General features: G+C 42.5%; 1 protein-coding gene across 1 annotated transcript in view; it reads left to right on the top strand.

Annotated features, from left to right (window-relative positions):
* The first annotated feature begins 783 nt into the window (after positions 1-783).
* LOC124545475 (carboxypeptidase D-like) overlaps positions 784-21,876 on the top strand; it is a 256,584-nt gene continuing 235,491 nt past the window's right edge. The window contains exons 1-2 of the mRNA XM_047124408.1: positions 784-1,289; positions 17,929-18,167. Coding sequence (XP_046980364.1) covers positions 834-1,289; positions 17,929-18,167 — 695 coding nt within the window. The 5' untranslated portion in view covers positions 784-833. The remainder of the gene's footprint in view (positions 1,290-17,928; positions 18,168-21,876) is intronic.

The following is a 21,876-nucleotide window of genomic DNA, read 5'->3' as shown; positions in this document are numbered from 1 at the left end:
AAACACGCAACGACATAACACAGCACCATGTCCTCCTACAAACATTGACAGCCCATAAAACTTCCAGGCAGATTAAAACTGTGTTCCAGAGCGAGACTGGAACTCGGAACCTTTGCCTTTCACAAGTGAGTGCTCTACCAGTAGAGCACTTGCCCGTGAAAGACAAAGGTCCCAAGTTCGAGTCTCAGTCCGACACACAGTTTTAATTTTCAAGTAAGTTTCATATGAGTGCACACTCCGCTGCAGAATGAAAATTTCACTCTAGTGACAGTCCACACTATTATAACAATGATGAGTCGCTGAAATGAGTACAGTGCGATTGGCGTTCGGCGAAAATCGCTCGATTTGGTTGTGATTGCAGACTGGTCTGAAACGTAGCCTGAAGTCTGTGTTAGATTGAAAGGTGATCGTTTGGTTGTGAATTGATTAAGTTGGCTAAATAGAGATTATGGCAGCAGATTGCCTGTAATGTAGCGATATATTTACCTTCGCGCTGTATTTAATCGGTCGATATCAGCCGAACGCCAGTTGTTCTTTGTTCATTTTGGTTGCTCATCTAACATGAGCACTGCCATTGTATGAAACAGTTTCCTGAGTAAGATTGGGAGCATACAGAGTCAAGAAAATTTTTTCTGGCGTTGTTTCCTCCGCTACAAACTGCACCAGTCAACATCACCTTACGATGAAAGCTTTACACCAGCAAGGGTTTAGAGTAATCCCCTTGGAAGAGTTTCTGTATCAGATCTTTGGTTGCGTCAGTGATGCGTGTGTGACTACTGTGTGACATGGCAGTGTGAATGTCATTGGAAGGGTGATTTGTTTTGGCTGTGGTGATGGCTTCATCGAAATTGTGTTTTGTGTATTTTGTGATATTTGTTTGTTACCAGCGTGGGTATGGGTCTTCAGCTGCGAACGTTGTACAGAATAATGATTTCCGTCCTTATCCAAAGTATGATAATTATTTGGACGTAACCAAAAAATTAAATGAAACTGTTTTACAGTACCCTGAACTCAGTAAGTTTTACAGCATAGGGAAAAGTTTACAGGGGCGAGAACTTTGGGTTGTTCAGTTGAGTTCAGATGTCAAAAGTAGGACGTTGTTGAAACCGATGTTTAAGTATGTTGCAAACATGCACGGTGATGAGACTGTTGGCAGACAGCTAATGATTTTTTTAGTTGACTACCTTTTAAAAAATTACGGACGAGATGAACGAGTGACAAGACTACTGGACACCACTGATATACATATAATGCCGTCCATGAATCCAGATGGTTTCGAGAATTCTGCGGTAAGCACATTACACTATTTGCTGTTGACAGACTGTCCTCATCCTCTACGGTAAGTCTTCCCTGACTTGCGGTTCTGGATGACTTTCCCGAAATCTACCCCTTTTGCTAGACCTCTCCAGTCCTTTTCCTTCACCCCTCCTCCTTCCCCTTCAGCCTCTCTGCCCGAAGAAGAGAGCCACTAGCTCGGTAATCTTGCCTATCCCAACCGTCTATTATGTGTGTGTTGTGTCGCCGCATGGAGAGTACATTTTTTATCTATCCAATTAAATATTTTTTAGAAGTAACTAGTAACTCAATAATACACTAAAATGAAATGGTCTCACACTGGCAGAAATTAGTAACATAAATGGTCGTGTTGGGTCTGACAGATCCGTGCGCCTGGAAGACTGTTAAATAAAGACTAAACAAAACAAAACCTCATTCACGATGCCAACTCTTTCTCTCTGATTTTTCAGGTTGCACTCAAGTCATATCAGCAACTGTAAGAATATAAATTCAATGAAGCAAAAACTAGTAGAACTCAAAGACCCAGCCCGACCATTGTAGGATTAAATCTGCTGACTTTATCGGACATGTTTTATGTATACATGATAATGAGGTGACAGAGTTTCTAGGTTGTTGCAAGTTAGCAACACAATACCGTGCCTAGTTGCAAGTTAACAACACAATAGGTCTACTGTGCCTATAGACAGTGACATCATTGACAGGGCAGAGATGCAACCCCAACTACTTACCAGCTTATTACATAAACAACACAAAAACATTAGAAAATAGAACCTAATCTACTAATGGGAGTGAATGGGTTGTAATACCTTCAAACCTATTTTAAAACTGTTGTAAGTCTCCTCCAACAACAAAGATTTTATTAGGTGCAAATTATTTACAATTAAATCACCCAAAGTAATTGTTTCTGTCTCTTCTGGAAATAAACAAAATAAAAAACTTCTGGAGGTGGGTACATCACAGCCAATGCAGTACTTTGGAAGTTTGTTGAATAACTCACATTTTAGTGCAGGAGAACACAGTTTGTAAGTTTGACTGGGGAGCACCCATATGCCCTCACTTCATTCACTGTAAACACGACTCTCAGGTGAATGTTGAGTGAAGACAATACCCCTTTAGGCAGACAAGCAAGTCTGTTTGCTAGCCAGATGTCAATGGTGGTTAACTGCTGAGCACAAATGACAGTCCAGGGTCTTCGTCAACAGGTACAACACAAAGCTTGCTGCAGGTGGTGGCTGGTTGTGACAAGTGAGGCCATGGTGGCCTACAGCTGCCATTAAATCTGCCATGGGTGTTTTCCCATAAGACCTGATGCTGGCGGATGTATCTTCCTGTGCCGTACCTAGCGACCTTGCTTGACTTACGCTTAATTATATTGACTGATCTATCACTGGATCACTCCCACTCCGCACATAGGGGTGGGGGAGTTAGCCCATAGGGACATAACTGTTCTGGTCTGTGCAGGGAAGGATGAGGTTGCATGCAGACTGTTGTGGAGGCTGGAGCACATCTTTGGATGCTGTTGGTGGTTAGCACCGGACAGGTGATTGTGATTCATACTTGCTGCTAGGTGATTCTGGAGAATGCTAATGTCAGACCCAGATCGGGCAGGAGGCATTGTACATATTATCCAGGTCCAGATCCATAGAGGTGATGGACAACAGCTGGAGAACTGGAAATTCCAGATGCCCACCATCTAGGAAGTTATCCTGGAAACAGACTTCTCGTCTGCTGTTGTTGGTCCTTCGTGGTGGGAGAGGCATGCTACTGCCTCTGATTTGGGAGATCTGGAGGTGTGTTTGCCCTGGTTGGCACAAATGAAGCTGGTTCCAGTGTCAGCAAAGGATGCCTCAAGGTCTGGCTACCAGGACCTTGTTGGGCAGTGAAGAAGTCTCTGATCCAGCCTGGCGTATGTCCAGAGGTGCGCATTGAGTTAGACACACCCCCGTTAATAGGTTTGGCTCTTACTCCTCTTCTACTGATGGGGACTGTAACAGATCAAACAAAGTATGATGACGACGTCTGTGCAAGAGATTTGCTGGGCTTTGATCGTAGTTCGATGTTGCCTGGTAAGAGAATGAATAGGAAAGCGATGTAGAATCGATAGCCATGGATGTCAGTAGCTTTTCTGTCCATTTTTCAAGAAAGCCAATTTATGAAAACTGCAGTCCTGTATTTGTGACAAGATCTCGTGGAGCTCCTTCAATAGAAGAAAACAGCTACCAGTGCCTTAGTGATGTTCTCAATCATGGTCTGTTGCATTTTGATGCTGTATGGGAAAATAGAATATGTATTTGTTAAAATCGACCACATGGCCCCCCAGCAGTGCTTCCATGAAATCCATATGCATGATTATGTTCGCCACATGCACAATAACCTCATTGACCTGTGGCCAAAGTGTGTGTTTCTGGCTCAGATTCTTCTTGCTGGAAATGCCCCATTGGGACTGATGCAAGGGTCACTATACATGAGAGCACAGGAACTCTGGAGTCAACCACTCAACACTGACAGTTATCTTTATCAGTAATATGGGATCTTTGAAAATAAAAAGATATGGTGTCATGAAAAAGAATAACAAAGTTCTGCAGAAGCTGCCAAAAGCAGGGCCTGCAGCCATCGCTTTGTATGAACCGGAAAACCTGACTTAAGAGTAGGTACCTAAGTGTGGATGCTGTGATGTCCCTGTAAGTGATGGCAAAATTTTCCTGTTGTGAATCAAAGGGAAAGCAGTTTCTTGCATATCAAATTTGCTTGCTAGGCCGATGTATGATAATGAATGGATTAGTGATATTTTGATGAGAAAGTAGCCCAACATTGTAACTTCTGAGGTATCTGTTGAAGCAACCTTTGACTTAGGGCCAAATGTAGATGGCAGTGGCTTTTTATCTTTGACCAAATAAAATTGGTTGCCATATATGAAAATGCGGCACTTCTGGATCACAGAGTTAATTGTCAGTCTCTCTTTTTCTGCATGGGAATAATTTTCTTGAACCATGGTGAATGTCGTAGAAGTCAGTGCAAGATGTCATTCCGGCCAGAGTGACCGATTGGTTCTAGGCACTACAGTCTGGAACCGCGCGACCGCTACGGTCGCAGGTTCGAATCCTGCCTTGGGCATGGATGTGTGTGATGTCCTTAGGTTAGTTAGGTTTAAGTAGTTCTAAGTTCTAAGGGACTGATGACCTTAGAAGTTAAGTCCCATAGTGCTCAGAGCCATTTTTCATTCCAACCCATTTTGCTTACTTATGCAATAGAACAACCCTAATACCATATGGTGTCATGTCCATGGCCAACAAGGGTAGTAATTGAGGCTGTACAAGGTAATGGAAGGAGCAGTTTGAAGATGTTGCTTCAGCTTAAGAAATGATTGGTGACAGTCTGTGGATAATTGGAAATGGACATCTTCTCTCCACAACTGATTCAACAGATGGGCTATCAATACAAATTGGAGGATAAATCAGGCATCATATGTAACATTGCCCATAATAATGTGCAGATTTTTTGCTGTAGGAATGTTGCAAATGGCTGACATGGTTTAAGGCCTTCTCGACTAAGGATATATCCAGTATACCTATTGGAAGGCTGAAAGAAAGAGCATTTGGCAAGCTACACCTTAACCTGCATTACAAATGTATGGGAAACACTTGCTGGAGATCAACATGTGATCCTCCATCCTGTGACCACTTTGTCATCCAGATAAATAGTGCATTGTGGAATATTGACAATAGTTTGTTCTAAAAATTTCTGAAAGATTTATGGTGTATTAGGAATATTAAAAGATAACCTGCTGTACTGATAGAGACCATGAAGAGTATTTAATACCAGAATAGCTTTGGACATCTTGTCAAAAGGAATTTGAAAACAAGCTTTTGAAAAATTTATCTTAGAGAAATATTTACCCCTGCCAATTTTGAAAACAGGTAATTAAGATCCAGAATGGATTATAAGTCCACAATTGACAAAGCAATTATCGTAATCCTCAAGTCCCCACAAAGGTGTAAGAAATTGGTTCAGCACCTGTAACTCCTATAAGAGATCCAATTCTTCTTTATAATCATCCCACAAGGCAATAAATATCTGGTATGCTGTGAAAAATATAATACTGACTACTGTTTTAACATAATATGGGCGAAAAAAATCAGAATCTATTTCCACTTAGGTTCTGCTATTACAAAGAAAGGAAGGGTTCTAGTTACTTGCTTGTACACTAATTCCAGAACTACTTGGCTGGGTATAAGATTTTCATAACAAGGTTAAGTCCACAGCTTAGTTGCTATCGATTTTAATGAGATCCCAGTCTTAGATGTATAGGCTGATTAATAATCGAGATTGAGGCCGCTAAATCAAAAAGGAATGAAAGGGCAATACCATGGACCATTCTTGACAGCATAAGATGGTGTGGGACTATCTTTCTCTGGAAATATCAGCTATATGATCCTGGTGAAAACACTTCCAATAAACATCATATAAATTGGCTATCTGTGTAGCATGTTTAAAACTTGTTTAATCTGCATTTGGATATGATTGCAAATTTTCAAATGATTCATTTTCCATAATAGTATTCTTATCATGTACCTATAAGCCATAAATACACATTTCCTGTTTTCTGTAAAACCAATAGCGAGGAAGAAAGCAAAACAGCACCTTTTTTGTGTACAATTTTTGTTTCAAATTATATACACTGATGGAAAAAAATTGCGGCACTGAGGAGGAGTTCTGCAACATAAACAAAAGTTGGTAGGTGGGTTTCTATGTCTGAAAGATGACGCCTATTCATATTTTGCACCAGATGCATAAGAGTGGCACTAGTAGTGCCAATATGAAGCTACAGATCAGGTTTACTTTAAATACATGCCATAATGGTTGTGTGCATTAGTTGCCTTTGAGATACGACATGGTGAGTTGATTTTAGTCAAGAATGCTTTTAAAGTGACAAAAAACACCATTATCAACGCTTCATTGAGTTTGAACAAGGTATTACTATACAGCTATGAGAAACTCAATGTTCCTACTGTGATATTGCAGAAAGACTTGGCAGGAATGTAGCAATTGTATGTGATAGCTGACAGTGGTGGTCAGAAGAATGTACGTTCGCAAGAAGACTGGGCTCTGGGCGGCCATGTGACGCTACCAATATGGAAAAACATTGTGTTCGGTGTGTGGCTCTGTCGCATCATACTGCATCCGCACTTGATCAGTAGTTGGCACAAGTGTGACACAACAAACTGCTACAAATCGGTTTTTTCTAGGGCAGCTCCGAGCCAGACACCCTGTAGCGTGCATTCCACTGACCCTGAACCATTTGCGACTTCATTGGGGGAGGGAGGGAGGGCTGAGGTCTCTGGTGTTTTCTGATGAAAGCTGGGTCTGTGTTGGTGCCAGTGATGGCTGTGTGTTGGTTAGGAGGAGGCCAGTTGAGGCCCTGCAGTTAACCTGCCTGCATGCTAGACACACTGGACCTACACCTGGATTTATGATCTGGGGTGCGATTTTGTATGACAGCAGGAGCACTCTTGTGGTTAATCCACACATCTTAACTGCAAAATTGTATATCAGTCTAATGATTTGACCTATTGTCCTGCCATTCAAGAACAGCATTCCAAGAGGTGTTTACCAACTGGATAGTGCTCATCCATATACTGCTGTTGTAACCCAACATGTTCTAGAGAATGCCGACATGTTGCCTTGGCCTGTTCAATCACCAGATCTGTCTCTAATCAAGCACATATGGAACATCATTGAATGACAACCCAATGTCATCCACAAACAGTATTAACAGTCCGCATATTGACTGCACAAGGGCAACAGAGATGGAACTCCATCCCACAAACTGACATCCGGCCTGCACATTTGCATGCTTGCCTTCATCATGCTGGTGGTTACAGCAGTTATTAATGTGCCAGCATTTCACATTTTCAATGGCTTATCTTGCACTTACAGTAACCTGTGATCTTGCAGTGCTAACCACTCAAATATTTTAAATAGACAAATGTAATCCCAAAATTTCATCACTCTACATTAATTACTTTTTATTGTTGCAATTTTTTTCATCAGAGAATGAATATAAATGTGAGAAGCAATTTGTGTAATGGTTTACATTCTTTGCTTTCTTATTTGAAACTGACTGCAAGAAAGAAAATCAAACTGATATATAGTCCATATTCAGGCAGGCTAGGAAAAAATCTTACCTTCATAGTCTCATAAGTTGTTGAATTTAGCATAGATTAAAATGAAAGACTAAGTAAGGAACAAGTATTTTTTTTTGTTTTCTCCAAAAAAATTTCGTTAATTTCCAAGAATGTTTGCCTATCGAAGCCGCGGCCCCCAAACGATAGATATCGAACGTGAGATTCTAATTCGATCATGCGACTGTGGTGGTGGGCATTATGATAAATTATTTGTGAGTTGCTAGGGAAACCCAAGTGATTTATGTTGGCAGTGAGTGGAATGTCTGGTATTGTAGACGTTTATTCGGCTGATTGCATCACATGGGAGAATCTAATTCCATGCTTATGCAATGTAGAAAATTGTTGGAATTTTTGTCGGAAATATGGACTAATAGCAGACAATGAAAGGAGGAACTGTGTAGACTGTGGTAGGCCAAAGTCTATAAAAGTTTGTAAGAAGAGTTCTGATAGTAAATACCTTTACAATTTCATTCCGGGAACTGTGGTAAACGAATGACTGCCATGAAGAATATGTTGTTGTTGTTGTGGTCTTCAGTCCTGAGACTGGTTTGGTGCAGCTCTCCATGCTATTCTATCCTGTGCAAGCTTCTTCATCTCCCAGTACCTACTGCAGCCTACATCCTTCTGAATCTGCTTAGTGTATTCATCTCTTGGTCTCCCTCTAAGATTTTTACCCTCCACGCTGCCCTCCACTACCAAATTGGTGATGTCTCAGAACATGTCCTACCAACCGATCCCTTCTTCTAGTCAAGTTGTGCCACAAGCTCCTCTTCTCCCCAATTCTATTCAATACCTCCTCATTAGTTATGTGATATACCCATCTAATCTTCAGCATTCTTCTGTAGCACCACATTTTGAAAGCTTCTATTCTCTTCTTGTCTAAACTATTTATCTTCCACGTTTCACTTCCATACATGGCTACACTCCATACAAATACTTTCAGAAACGACTTCCTGACATTTAAATCTATACTCAATGTTAACAAATTTTTCTTCTTCAGAAACGCTTTCCTTCCCATTGCCAGTCTACATTTTGTATCCTCTCTACTTCGACCATCATCAGTTATTTTGCTCCGCAAATAGCAAAACTCATTTACTACTTTAAGTGTCTCATTTCCTAATCTAATTCCCTCAGCATCACCTGACTTAATTCGACTACATTCCATTATCCTCGTTTTGCTTTTGTTGATGTTCATCTTATACCCTCTTTTCAAGACACTGTCCATTCCGTTCAACTGCTCTTCCAAGTCCTTTGCTGTCTCTGACAGAATTACAATGTCATCAGCGAACCTCAAAGTTTTTATTTCTTCTCCATGGATTTTAATACCTACTCCGAACTTTTCTTTTGTTTCCTTTATTGCTTGCTCGATATACAGATTGAATAACATTAGGGATAGGCTACAAACCTGTCTCACTCCCTTCCCAACCACTGCTTCCCTTTTATACCCCTCGATTCTTATAACTGCCATCTGCTCTCTGTACAAATTGTAAATAGCCTTTCGCTCCCTGTATTTTACCCATGCCACCTTCAGAATTTGAAAGAGAGTATTCCAATCAACATTGTCAAAAGCTTTCTCTAAGTCTACAAATGCTAGAAACGTAGGTTTGTTTTTTCTTAATCTTTCTTCTAAGATAAGTCGTATGGTCAGTATTGCCTCATGTGTTCCAGCATTTCTACGAAATCCAAATTGATCTTCCCCGAGGTTGGCTTCTATTAGTTTTTCCATTCGTCTGTAAAGAATTCGCGTTAGTATTTTGCAGCTGTGACTTATTAAACTGGTAGTTCAGTAATTTTCACATCTGTCAACACCTGCTTTCTTTGGGATTGGAATTATTATATTCTTCTTGAAGTCTGAGGGAATTTCACCTGTCTCATACATCTTGCTCACCAGATGGTAGAGTTTTGTTAGGACTGGCTCTCCCAAGGCTGCTAGTAGTTCTAATGGAATGTTGTCTACTCCCGGGGCCTTGTTTCGACTTAGGTCTTTCAGTGCTCTGTCAAACTCTTCACGCAGTATCGTATCTCCCATTTCATCTTCATCTACATCCTCTTCCATTTCCATAATATTGTCCTCAAGTACATAGCCCTTGTATAGACCCGCTATATACTCCTTCCACCTTTCTGCTTTCCCTTCTTTGCTTAGAACTGGGTTTCCATCAAAGCTCTTGATATTCATGCAAGTGGTTCTCCTTTCTCCAAAGGTCTCTTTAATTTTCCTGTAGGGAGTATCTATCTTATCCCTAGTGAGATAAGCCTCTGCATCCTTACATTTGTCCTCTAGTTATGCCTGCTTAGCCATTTTGCACTTCCTGTCGATATAATTTTTGAGACGTTTGTATTCCTTTTTGCGTGCTTCATTTACTGCATTTTTATATTTTCTCCTTTCATCAATTAAATTCAATATTTCTTCTGTTACCCAAGGGTTTCTACCAGCCCTCGTCTTTTTACCTATTTGATCCTTCGCTGCCTTCACTATTTCATCCCTCAAAGCTACCCATTCTTCTTCTACTGTATTTCTTTCCCCCATTCCTGTCAATTGTTCCCTTATGCTCTCCCTGAAACTCTGTACAACCTCTGGTTTAGTCAGTTTATCCAGGTCCCATCTCCTTAAATTCCCACCTTTTTGCAGTTTCTTCAGTTTTAATCTACAGTTCATAACCAATAGATTGTGGTCAGAGTCCACATCTGCCCCTGGAAATGTCTTACAATTTAAAACCTGGTTCCTAAATCTCGTTCTTACCATTATACACTCCTGGAAATGGAAAAAGAACACATTGACACCGGTGTGTCAGACCCACCATACTTGCTCCGGACACTGCGAGAGGGCTGTACAAGCAATGATCACACGCACGCCACAGCGGACACACCAGGAACCGCGGTGTTGGCCGTCGAATGGCGCTAGCTGCGCAGCATTTGTGCACCGCCGCCGTCAGTGTCAGCCAGTTTGCCGTGGCATACGGAGCTCCATCGCAGTCTTTAACACTGGTAGCATGCCGCGACAGCGTGGACGTGAACCGTATGTGCAGTTGACGGACTTTGAGCGAGGGCGTATAGTGGGCATGCGGGAGGCCGGGTGGACGTACCGCCGAATTGCTCAACACGTGGGGCGTGAGGTCTCCACAGTACATCGATGTTGTCGCCAGTGGTCGGCGGAAGGTGCACGTGCCCGTCGATCTGGGACCGGACCGCAGCGACGCACGGATGCACGCCAAGACCGTAGGATCCTACGCAGTGCCGTAGGGGACCGCACCGCCACTTCCCAGCAAATTAGGGACACTGTTGCTCCTGGGGTATCAGCGAGGACCATTCGCAACCGTCTCCATGAAGCTGGGCTACGGTCCCGCACACCGTTAGGCCGTCTTCCGCTCACGCCCCAACATCGTGCAGCCCGCCTCCAGTGGTGTCGCGACAGGCGTGAATGGAGGGACGAATGGAGACGTGTCGTCTTCAGCGATGAGAGTCGCTTCTGCCTTGGTGCCAATGATGTTCGTATGCGTGTTTGGCGCCGTGCAGGTGAGCGCCACAATCAGGACTGCATACGACCGAGGTACACAGGGCCAACACCCGGCATCATGGTGTGGGGAGCGATCTCCTACACTGGCCGTACACCACTGGTGATCGTCGAGGGGACACTGAATAGTGCACGGTACATCCAAACCGTCATCGAACCCATCGTTCTACCATTCCTAGACCGGCAAGGGAACTTGCTGTTCCAACAGGACAATGCACGTCCGCATGTATCCCGTGCCACCCAACGTGCTCTAGAAGGTGTAAGTCAACTACCCTGGCCAGCAAGATCTCCGGATCTGTCCCCCATTGAGCATGTTTGGGACTGGATGAAGCGTCGTCTCACGCGGTCTGCACGTCCAGCACGAACGCTGGTCCAACTGAGGCGCCAGGTGGAAATGGCATGGCAAGCCGTTCCACAGGACTACATCCAGCATCTCTACGATCGTCTCCATGGGAGAATAGCAGCCTGCACTGCTGCGAAAGGTGGATATACACTGTACTAGTGCCGACATTGTGCATGCTCTGTTGCCTGTGTCTATGTGCCTGTGGTTCTGTCAGTGTGATCATGTTATGTATCTGACCCCCGGAATGTGTCAATAAAGTTTCCCCTTCCTGGGACAATGAATTCACGGTGTTCTTATTTCAATTTCCAGGAGTGTATAATCTATCTGATACCTTTTAGTATATCCAGGGTTCTTCTATGTATACAACTTTCTTTCATGATTCTTGAACCAAGTGTTAGCTATGATTAAGTTATGCTCTGTGCAAAATTCTACCAGGCGGCTTCCTCTTTCATTTCTCTCCCCCAATCCATATTCACCTACTATGTTTCCTTCTTTCCCTTTTCCTACTGTTGAATTCCAGTCATTCATAACTATTAAATTTTCGTCTCCCTTCACTACCTGAATAATTTCTTTTACCTCATCATACATTTCATCAATTTCTTCATCATCTGCAGAGCTAGTTGGCATATAAACTTGTACTACTGTAGTAGGCATGGGCTTTGTGTCTATCTTGGCCACAATAATGCGTTCACTATGCTGTTTGTAGTAGCTTACCCATACTCCTATTTTTTTTTATTCATTATTAAACCAACTCCTGCATTACCCCTATTTGATTTTGTATTTATAACCCTGTATTCAGATTTTCTAACCTACCTGCCCGATTAAGGGATTTGACATTGCTTTCAGCCGTTTGCAGTACCAGAACAGCAAGGCCATTTTGGTTAGTGCTACAAGGCCAGATCAGTCAATCATCCCGACTGTTGCCCCTGCAACTACTGAAAAAGCTGCTGCCCCTCTTCAGGAACCACACGTTTGTCTGGCCTCTCAACAGATACCCCTCCGCTGTGGTTGCACCTACGGTACGGCTATCTGTATCGTTGAGGCACACAAGCCTCCCCACCAACGACAAGGTCCATGTTTCATGGGGGGGGGGGATGAAGAATATATGGTTTGACTATTCCAAATTATCGATCCAGAGCAGCGTAATTCTTGTATCTTGCTGGATTTAGGGACTACACCCTGCAAGCAAGAGCATCAGAAACTGACTTACCTACCAATACCATGTGCGATAATTTCGGGTTTTGCAGAGATGTGTGTTATGTAATAGTGACAAACAACAGTGTACTGATCGGTGGGCCAAATAAAATTGTTGAAGTGGACGAATCGCACATAGCAAGAAGGAAAGACCAGAGAGGATGATCTTTAAAGAACAAAATCAAACATATTTGGGTATTCAGCGGTATAGAACGAGAGTCCCGAAAGTGCTTTGTGGTAAGAGTGTTCTCCAGAGACAAGGTAACTTTAGTCGGTTTGATAAAGCACTTTATACTGTCCGGTAGCAAAGTGATTACAGACGGCCTTCAGTCCTACAAGATACTGTAGAGTTCGTGTCTTCTGATGGCCCCAGTGGACACATGCAGGTCAAGCGACTGTGAAAATCAGTGAAGTCTTCCATTAAAAGAGAAGCGCGTCCAGGAGAAAGAGACCAACTCTACTTGCTCCAGTATCTGTATTTCAATAACCCCTGTGTGCAGTTGAAGATTTTTATGCGTTGCTAGCAAAGCATGTGCCGATTCATGTCCTGTGTCATCACTCATAACTGCAACACTTGTGGTCTTATTTTGAAAATATGTCACTCCTGTAAAAATTGAAACCTGGTAATTACTCCAATGATATTGTTGTACCTCTTGCGGGAGAATTACAGACCAGTTCTCAGCAAAATCACAGTGAGGCACTAAACTTATTTCTTCAGCCTGTACACACCTTTTCACTTCTGCAATGTGTTGTTGCAATTTCTTCATCTACATCTACAAACATACTCCGCAATCCACCATACGGTGCGTGGCAGAGGGTACCTCATACCACAACTAGCATCTTCTCTCTCTGTTCCACTCTCAAACAGAATGAGGGAAAATGTCTGCCTGTATGCATCTGTACGAGCCCTAATCTCTCTTATCTTATCTTTGTGGTCTTTCCGCAAAATATAAGTTGGCAGCAGTAAAATTGTACTGCAGTCAGCCTCAAATGCTGGTTCTCTAAATTTCCTCAGTAGCGATTCATGAAAAGAACGCCTCCTTTCCTCCAGAGACTCCCATCCGAGTTCCTGAAGCATTTCCGTAACACTCGCATGATGATCGAACCTACCAGTAACAAAGCCTGCTTCTGAATTGCTTCTACGTCCTCCCTCAATCCAACCGGATAGGGATACCAAACACTCGAGCAGTACTCAAGAATAGGTCGTATTAGTGTTTTATAAGTGGTCTCCTTTACAAATGAACCACATCTTCCCAAAATTCTACCAATGAACCGAATACAACTATCCACCTTCCCCACAACTGCCATTACATGCTTGTCCCACTTCATATCACTCTGCAATGTTACGCCCAAATATTTAATGGACGTGACTGTGTCAAACGCTACACTACTAATGGAGTATTCAAACATTACGGGATTCTTTTTCCTATTCCTCTGTATTAATTTTCATTTATCTATATTTAGAGTTAGCTGCCATTCTTCACACCAATCACAAATCCTGTCCAAGTCATCTTGTATCCTCCTACAGTCACTCAACGACGACACCTTCCCGTACACCACAGCATCATCAGCAAACAGCTGCACATTGCTATCCACCCCATCCAAAAGATCATTTGTGTTGACAGAAAACAACAGGGGACCTACCACACTTCCATGGGGCACTCCAGATGATACCCTCACCTCCTGTGAACACTCACCATCACATACAATGTACTGGGTTCTATTACTTAAGAAGTCTTCGAGCCACTCACATATTTGGGAACCAATCCCATATGCTCGTACCTTAGGAGTCTGCAGTGGGGCACCGAGTCCAACACTTTCCGGAAGTCAAGGAATATGGCATCCGTCTGATACCCTTCATCCATTGTTCGCTAGATATCATGTGAAAAAAGGGTAAGTTGTGTTTCGCAGGAGCAATGCTTTCTAAAGCCTTGCTGATGGATGGACAGCAATTTCTCTGTCTCAAGGAAATTCATTATATTCGAACTGAGAATATGTTCGAGAATCCTGCAACAAACCGATGTTAAGGATATTGGTCTGTAATTCTGAGGATCCGTCCTTCTACTCTTCTTATATACAGGCGTCACCTGCGCTTTTTTCCAGTTGCTCGGGACTTTACGTTGGGCAAGAGATTTACGATAAATGCAAGCTAAGTAAGGAGCCAATGCAGTAGAGTACTCTCTGTGAAACTGAATTGGAATCCCATCAGGACCTGGCGATTTATTTATTTTCAACCCATTCAGCTGCTTCACAACCCCAGGGATGTCTATCACTATGTCCTCCATACGGGAATCTGTACGAGACTCAAATGGCGGTATGTTTGTACGATCCTCCTGCGTGAAACATTTCTCAAATGCTAAATTTAAAATTTCAGCTTTCGTTTTGCTGTCTTCCGTTGCCAGGCCAGACTGATCAGTGAGTTACTGGATGGAAGCCTTCGACTCGCTTACCGATTTTACGTAAGACCAGAATTTCCGTGGGTTTTCATCAAGATCTTTTGCTAAGGTGTGATGGTGGTAGTGGTTGTATGCTTCGCGCATTGCTCTTTTTACAGCAACACGAATCTCTACTAACTTTTGCTTGTCCTCATTCTCCTGATCTTTCTTGTACCATGAGTGCAACTGTCTTTGCTCCCTGAGCATTCTCCGAATTGCACTGTTAAACCACTGTGGGTCTTTTCCGTCCGTAACCCACTTTTTCGGCACATACTTGTCCAATGCGTGATTTACAATGTGTTTAAAATTTGCCCATAATTCTTCCACGTCCATCGTACCGGAAGTAAATGAAGTCGATTCATTTACTAAGTGGGATGCTAACAACTGCTTATCTGCTCGTTCTAATAAGAATACTCTCCTAGCCTTCTTGACCGATTTTTTAACTTTCATAACCATAGTTGTAATGACAACATCATGATCACTAATCCCTGTCTCAACAATGACACCGTCGATGAGGTCTTGTCTGTTCATGGCTACCAGACCTAAAATATTTCCATTACGCGTTGGCTGTCGATTTAGCTGCTCAAGACAGTTTTCGGATAATGTGTTCAAAAGTAATACACACGATGGCTTGTCTGTACCACCTGTAATGAATTCATAGACATCCCAGTCTATACTAGGTAGGTTGAAGTCGCCTCCGACTAATATAGCATGATTCGGGTACTTCTGCGATACAGAGTGTAGACTCCCTTTGAATGATTCTAGAACAGTCATGGTGGAACCTGATGGCCGGTAATAACACCCAACAATTAACTTTATTTCTCCTAGCTCTGTTAAACATGTACAGATAACTTCACAATCTCACTCTACTTCGACCACAGTAGACACAATATTTTTGTCAACTGCAATGAAGACACCACCTCCTACGGTGTCTAATCTGTCTTTCTGATACACGTTCCAACCCTCACTAAATATTTCAGAACTTCCTATCTCAGGGTTCAGCCAGGTCTCAGTCCCGAGACTAATTTGCGTGTCACACGCTTCCTGGAGGGCAGTAAATTCAGGAACTTTATTCCGAACACTCTGAAAATTTACTGCTAATATCTTGATAGCTGAAGTGTCTTTACACTGAGCGTGTCCTGATTTCCCTGCCTGCACGTCGACTGGTGAGTGTTCATCGTAACACCTCGCACTGCTGCCTAGCCTAAAAAACCCCCATGTGCATGTCACAAGTACTTTGCTACCCGAGTAGCTGCTTCCTTTGTGTAGTGCACCCCTGACCTATCTAGGGGCGTCGTACAATTCCCCACCTAATAGCGCAAGTCTAGAAATCTGCAGCCGAGACTGTCACAGAGTCGATGAAGCCTCTGGTCGAGACCCTCCACTTGGCTCCAAACCAAAGGACCCCGATCCACTCTGGAACGATGCTGCAAATAGAGAGCTCTGCTTGTACCCCGCATGTGAGGCCAGCAGTCTTCTCCAAGTCCGCCAGCCGCCTATACGAACTGCGGATCGCGTCAGAACCCAAGCGACAGGCATCATTGGTGCTGACGTGAGCAACTACTTGCAGACGACTGCACCCTGTACGCTCGATAGCCGCAGGCAAGGCCGCCTCCACATCTTGGATGAGGCCCCCCGGCAGACAAACCGAGCACATGTTGGAATTCTTTCCAGCCCTGTGCGCTATTTCTCCTAAGGGGCTCCATCACCCGCCTAACATTGGAGCTCCCAATAACCTGCAACCCTTTGCCCCCGTGTGCGTGCTTCGGCCCTGCTGAAGGAGTGGCCTCCTGCCCACTGACAGGATGAACGGGCGAGGCCAGCCGGCCAGCCTCCACATTGACCCTCCGCCTCAAGCGACGCGAACGTGCTGCAGTCTGCCACTCACCCTGAGGTGAGGGCGGCCCCAACGCGTCGGGTACACTAGAAGGTGCCTTGGCGGCTGAGTCAGCAGGCACAGCAAGCGACCTGGGGTGTTTCAAGCGACATGCCAGACCCTCCGCTGTCACTGCACCTCGAGGCAGCAGCCTGAAGGTGGCTGACCGTGGCCAACAGCATGCTCAGCTGCTCGCGAACTGCGGCCAGTTCCTCCTGCGCTCGCACACAGCACATACACACACTATCCATCATACTGCTAATATCTGGATGTATAGAGTTGCGACAAGTAAAACAGCAATATGCGACTGCACAGTTGCGTCACCAGTGCCAGATTGAGCTGTGATATATGAACAATTACTTACGAACCAAGCAATCAAAGGACCACGACTACACCACTATACAGATATTACAATGCGATCCTACCCCTGTCTTAGTACAAAATATATATATTGCCGTTAGCGGTATTATTATTTCATGCACTTGATAGAGACTAGTATCACATCTTCAATTTATAGAAAGTGCATGTAACGTGAGTACAAGTTGAAATGCTATTGACCCCTGGAAGTTATTTACATTTGTGTTGCTGTTCATGTATCTACTAAAATCTACCAAATTTCAGCTATTGACCCCTGGAATTTATTTACATTCGTATTGCTGTTCATGTATCTACTAAAATGTACCAAATAACTTTGAGACTAAAATAGCTTTTTCTCTTTTGTTACCAGACAGTGCCACAGATAGCACACACTCAGTTGTTCGTATTATTACCTGAAATAAATCCACCTGGGGATGGAGATGTGTTCCTCTGAAAAACCTATTGTGAAGAACAATTACTGTTACTAATTTCTGTAATTTGTATTTTCAACAGAAAATAAGTTAACTGTGTATAGATATTTGAATTTGTGATATTTCTTTTTTTAGTCTCATTGTTTCACATTACAATCAGATATGTTAATTGACTATAATATCATTTAGTTTGAACCACTGCTGTCAGGTTTTCACCTTCATGACACTTGCACAGAGAAATTGTATTGTGTGGAATAATCGCTAAATTCCCTCCACTTACTAATTTTACGGTTTTTGCAGGAAGGAAGTTGTGAAACGAAGAATGATTCCAGTGGTCGAACGAATGCAAATGGAGTGGACCTGAATCGCGACTTTCCAGATCAGTTTGATCAAAATCAGAATGATCACGATTATATCACAACTGGCAGGCAAAATGAAACTTTAGCTGTAATGACATGGATTGTGTCAAATCCTTTTGTACTGTCTGGAAACCTACATGGTGGTGCTGTTGTCGCAAGTTACCCATTTGATGACTCAGGGTAAAGAATGAAATGTGCATTATATTGTTTTTATATTATTCAGTAATTATTAATTATTTGGTTGAATATTTAATGGATCATATTTCCAATACGGCATTAGGATGTGTGATGCATTGTTGCTGCATATTTACTCTACTTTAATGGATACCCACTACTACACGTGTTTGATGCTGAAGATTGTCTAAGGGAAAAACGATTCTGTTTCTATATCATTTTATCATCTAACAAAATGAATTTTCATTTTTAGTTTCAAACTTTTGATATTGAATTTTATTTGTAAGTATGCTGAACATTAAATATCATTTGTAGAATTCTCAGGTGTTTGGTTGGGTCATGTCATAACTACTCCATGGTATTTCGGCAAGCAGAGTCAATGCCATCGTCAGGTGGTCCCAGATAACTGCTGCTCCACTCCTGTCGGCATCTGTTATATGTTGGTCGTTACCCCCACTCTCACTCTGTTCCTATTGCTGTCTGTGTGGCTGCCACGGTGGATGGTGGCAATGGTGGGAGTAGTGGCTCTTTGCTCCGAACTCTGTTTTCCAGTGTTTGCACTATCACCTTATTGTGCAAGAACTCTTTTCCTCTTCTAGACCAGGGTAGCAGTTATCATGGACCACCTGAAGATGAACCAGTTTGTGTTGAGTAATTATAACTTGATCTGTCATGACAGCTGAAAATTATACAAATAAGAAATATGCTTGGAAAACATCAGGTGTCTTTAATTATGAGACATGACCCTGGTCTCAAAGTGGCCTGGACTTCTTCAGGAGAACTAAATACAGTGTAAAACTAAATGTTAGACTACTGAGTCTGATGTGTAATAAAAAATTTGAGTCACGTCATTGAGACATAGACTTTCAGTGAGAAAATCGTTCAAAATCCGATGGTTTCCATATGAAATCTGAAGCTTGGACAGCGTGACATTCTTGGAGGATAAGAAACTTTTCTCAGAGAATCATCATTTCATCACTTTTGTGACACACACTTCACTGTTGTCAAACATTATACGGTGCAAACGGTAGGTACAAGTGAACAGATTCCATCTTCTTTGCTTTCTGAAAGACATTTGTCACCGTACTACATTCTCAAGTGATAACCTCAATGTGGTCACAGAAAGTGACTCCACAAATACAAGATGTGTCCCAAAAGTCATGATATATATTTTGTCACACTCCAGCAGGCTGCAGCACATTGAGGCCTTTTTTTTTTTTTTAGGGGGGGAGTGTCATCTTTATATTTACCTCCAAGCAATGGTGCCATGAGGATCACTGATTTAATGCAGCCCTGTATTGAAACAATGTAGGGCGGATATTTTTGAACTATGTTGGGCGATCGGGTTCTGCACAAAACTCAATAAAAAAAGCTGGATAAACTGATGAACTGCTTGCACAAGCCTACAGGGAGTCTGCATTTTTGTATGTGCAAGTTATGAGGTGGGTGATGCAGTTTAAGGGTGGCCAAGAGGGGTCGACCATCAACAAGCCAAACTGATGAAAATGTGACTTGAGTGCGTGGGTTGTTGTATTCCAACTATCAAATGAGTGTACAGTTGTTAGCTGTCACTCTCAACACTCCATAAACCTTTGTGCATCTCAGTGTTACCAAAGAATTTGAACATGCAGAAGGTGTGCACTAAGCTGGTCCCCAAACTGTTGATGGATGAGCAAAAAGCCAATTGAGTGTTGATTTGAGCAAACTAAGAAGCATGTGGAAATTGAACTGGATTTTTTGAACAATGTTATTACCGATGATGAAATATGGCCATTTTTATATGACTCAAGAGATGAAGCACCAGAGTGCCAAATGGCACAATATGGGGTTACCGAAGCAGGAGGAGATGAGGATGAGCAAATCCAAATTGAAGGCAACGTCAGTAGTCTTTTTTGATGCCAAGGGTGTGGTTCACAGAGAGTTCGTTCCTCAAGAGCAGACCGTTAATGCTGCCTACTACACGGGTGTTCCAGAATGGATGTGGAAAAGGATCATCCACATGCAAAAACGCATTAGGTGCCGCATCATGACACTACACACAGTCACACGTATCTCTGTGTCCCTAAGTTACTGGTGAAACATAACACTGCAGTGCTACTGCAGCCACCTTGCAGTCCTTACCTTGCTCCAGCTGACTTCTTTTTGTTTGCCAGTGTCAAGAACATACTCAAAGGATGCCATTTTGACAGCACTGAGGCTATCCAAGTGGTTGTGACAACAATTTGAAAGGATATTCCCTTCTGTGACTTTGAGTTGGGGTGAAGGGGGGGGGGGGGGAGGTGCCAGGCATGGGGGAATCGGTGGAATAAACATATAGATACTCAAGGAGATTACTTTGCACAGACAGTGTTAATAAATCTTTTTTAAAATATATTTCATTACTTTTGGGACACACCTTTCATGTGACTAGCTGGGATTTTTAATTTTGGAATCTGATACATTAATGCCGTACAATTGGTACAAGAAGGGACTGCAGGGTGACTGAAATGTCATTTGCACTTGGTGTAAGAAGCCCGGATAAATAAAAGATAATGTACTCGGTCTCATTGTGGTGGAAAGGAGTTGACACCCAAACAAACAAAAAAATCTTGGACCACCTACCTAGTAATTAATAGAGAGTAAAGTTAACTTCAAATACCAACTGAAATTACGCTGCTTGAAAACTCTTATTCCATACAAGAATAGCTGAATATGTGGTAATGTAATGTGTGTGTGTGTGTGTGTGTGTGTGTGTGTGTGTGTGTGTGTGTGTGTGTAGCTTAAGATGGAAATGGTCAGCGTGTTCTCATATTATTCACTTAAAAAGTGTACAACAATTTAAAAAAATATATAGTGAGAGGTAACAATAATGACCTATAGACCGTGTAAATAACTGATCGAAACTGAAAGTTCAGCACAGACAAAAAGTAATAGAGATGCTAAGCTACTTCCATGGTGTCCTTGGAAGAAATCCGCAAAACTACCATCCCATTGTCTAGGTGGAATGCGTTACAAAATTATATGTATAAGCATAAAATACTCACAGTCAAACACTTTACAATGGCTTGTGTAGTATACACATGGATGCAGAACTGCTATTGTGACACTGTTGGGATGAAGTGCAGATATGGCACTGACTGTCCATTCTGTTATGTCATTGTTCATTACCAACCAGTAGAAGTATCTTCTCACAAATTGTTTGGCCTGGACGTGGCACGGCAGCTTTTACTAGTGAGTACTAAAACCTTAGAATAGCGTATTACAGGGATAGTGACCTGATATCCTTCTTGAAGACGAGGAGTGCGTGTTGCAGCTTTTACTAATCTACATCTATACTCTGTAAACCACTGTGTAGAGTTCTTCCCATTTACCAGTTATTAGGGTTTCGCTCTGTTTTATTACCATATGGAACACGGGAAGAATGATTGACTGATTGCCTTGTGTGTCTAGTAGTTATTCTGATCTTATCCTTATGACCCCATGTGAGTGATAAGTAGGGGCTTGTAGTATATTTCTAGAGTCATCATTTAAAGCCAGTTCTTGAAACTTTGTTGATAGACACTGTTGGGATAATTTGCGGCTATCTTCAAGTGTCTTCTAGTCAGATCTTTCAGTATCTCTGTGACACTCTCCCTTGTATCAAACAAATCTGTGATGATTTGTGCTGCCCTTCCCTGTATACATTCAATATCCCCTGTTAGTCCTATTTGGTACGAGTCTAACACACTTGAGCAGT

Source organism: Schistocerca americana, chromosome 8 (genome assembly GCF_021461395.2).
Source record: "Schistocerca americana isolate TAMUIC-IGC-003095 chromosome 8, iqSchAmer2.1, whole genome shotgun sequence".
Classification (NCBI taxonomy): domain Eukaryota; kingdom Metazoa; phylum Arthropoda; class Insecta; order Orthoptera; family Acrididae; genus Schistocerca; species Schistocerca americana.
Note: the sequence above shows the minus strand (reverse complement) of the source record. Positions and strands in the feature narration are given on the sequence as shown.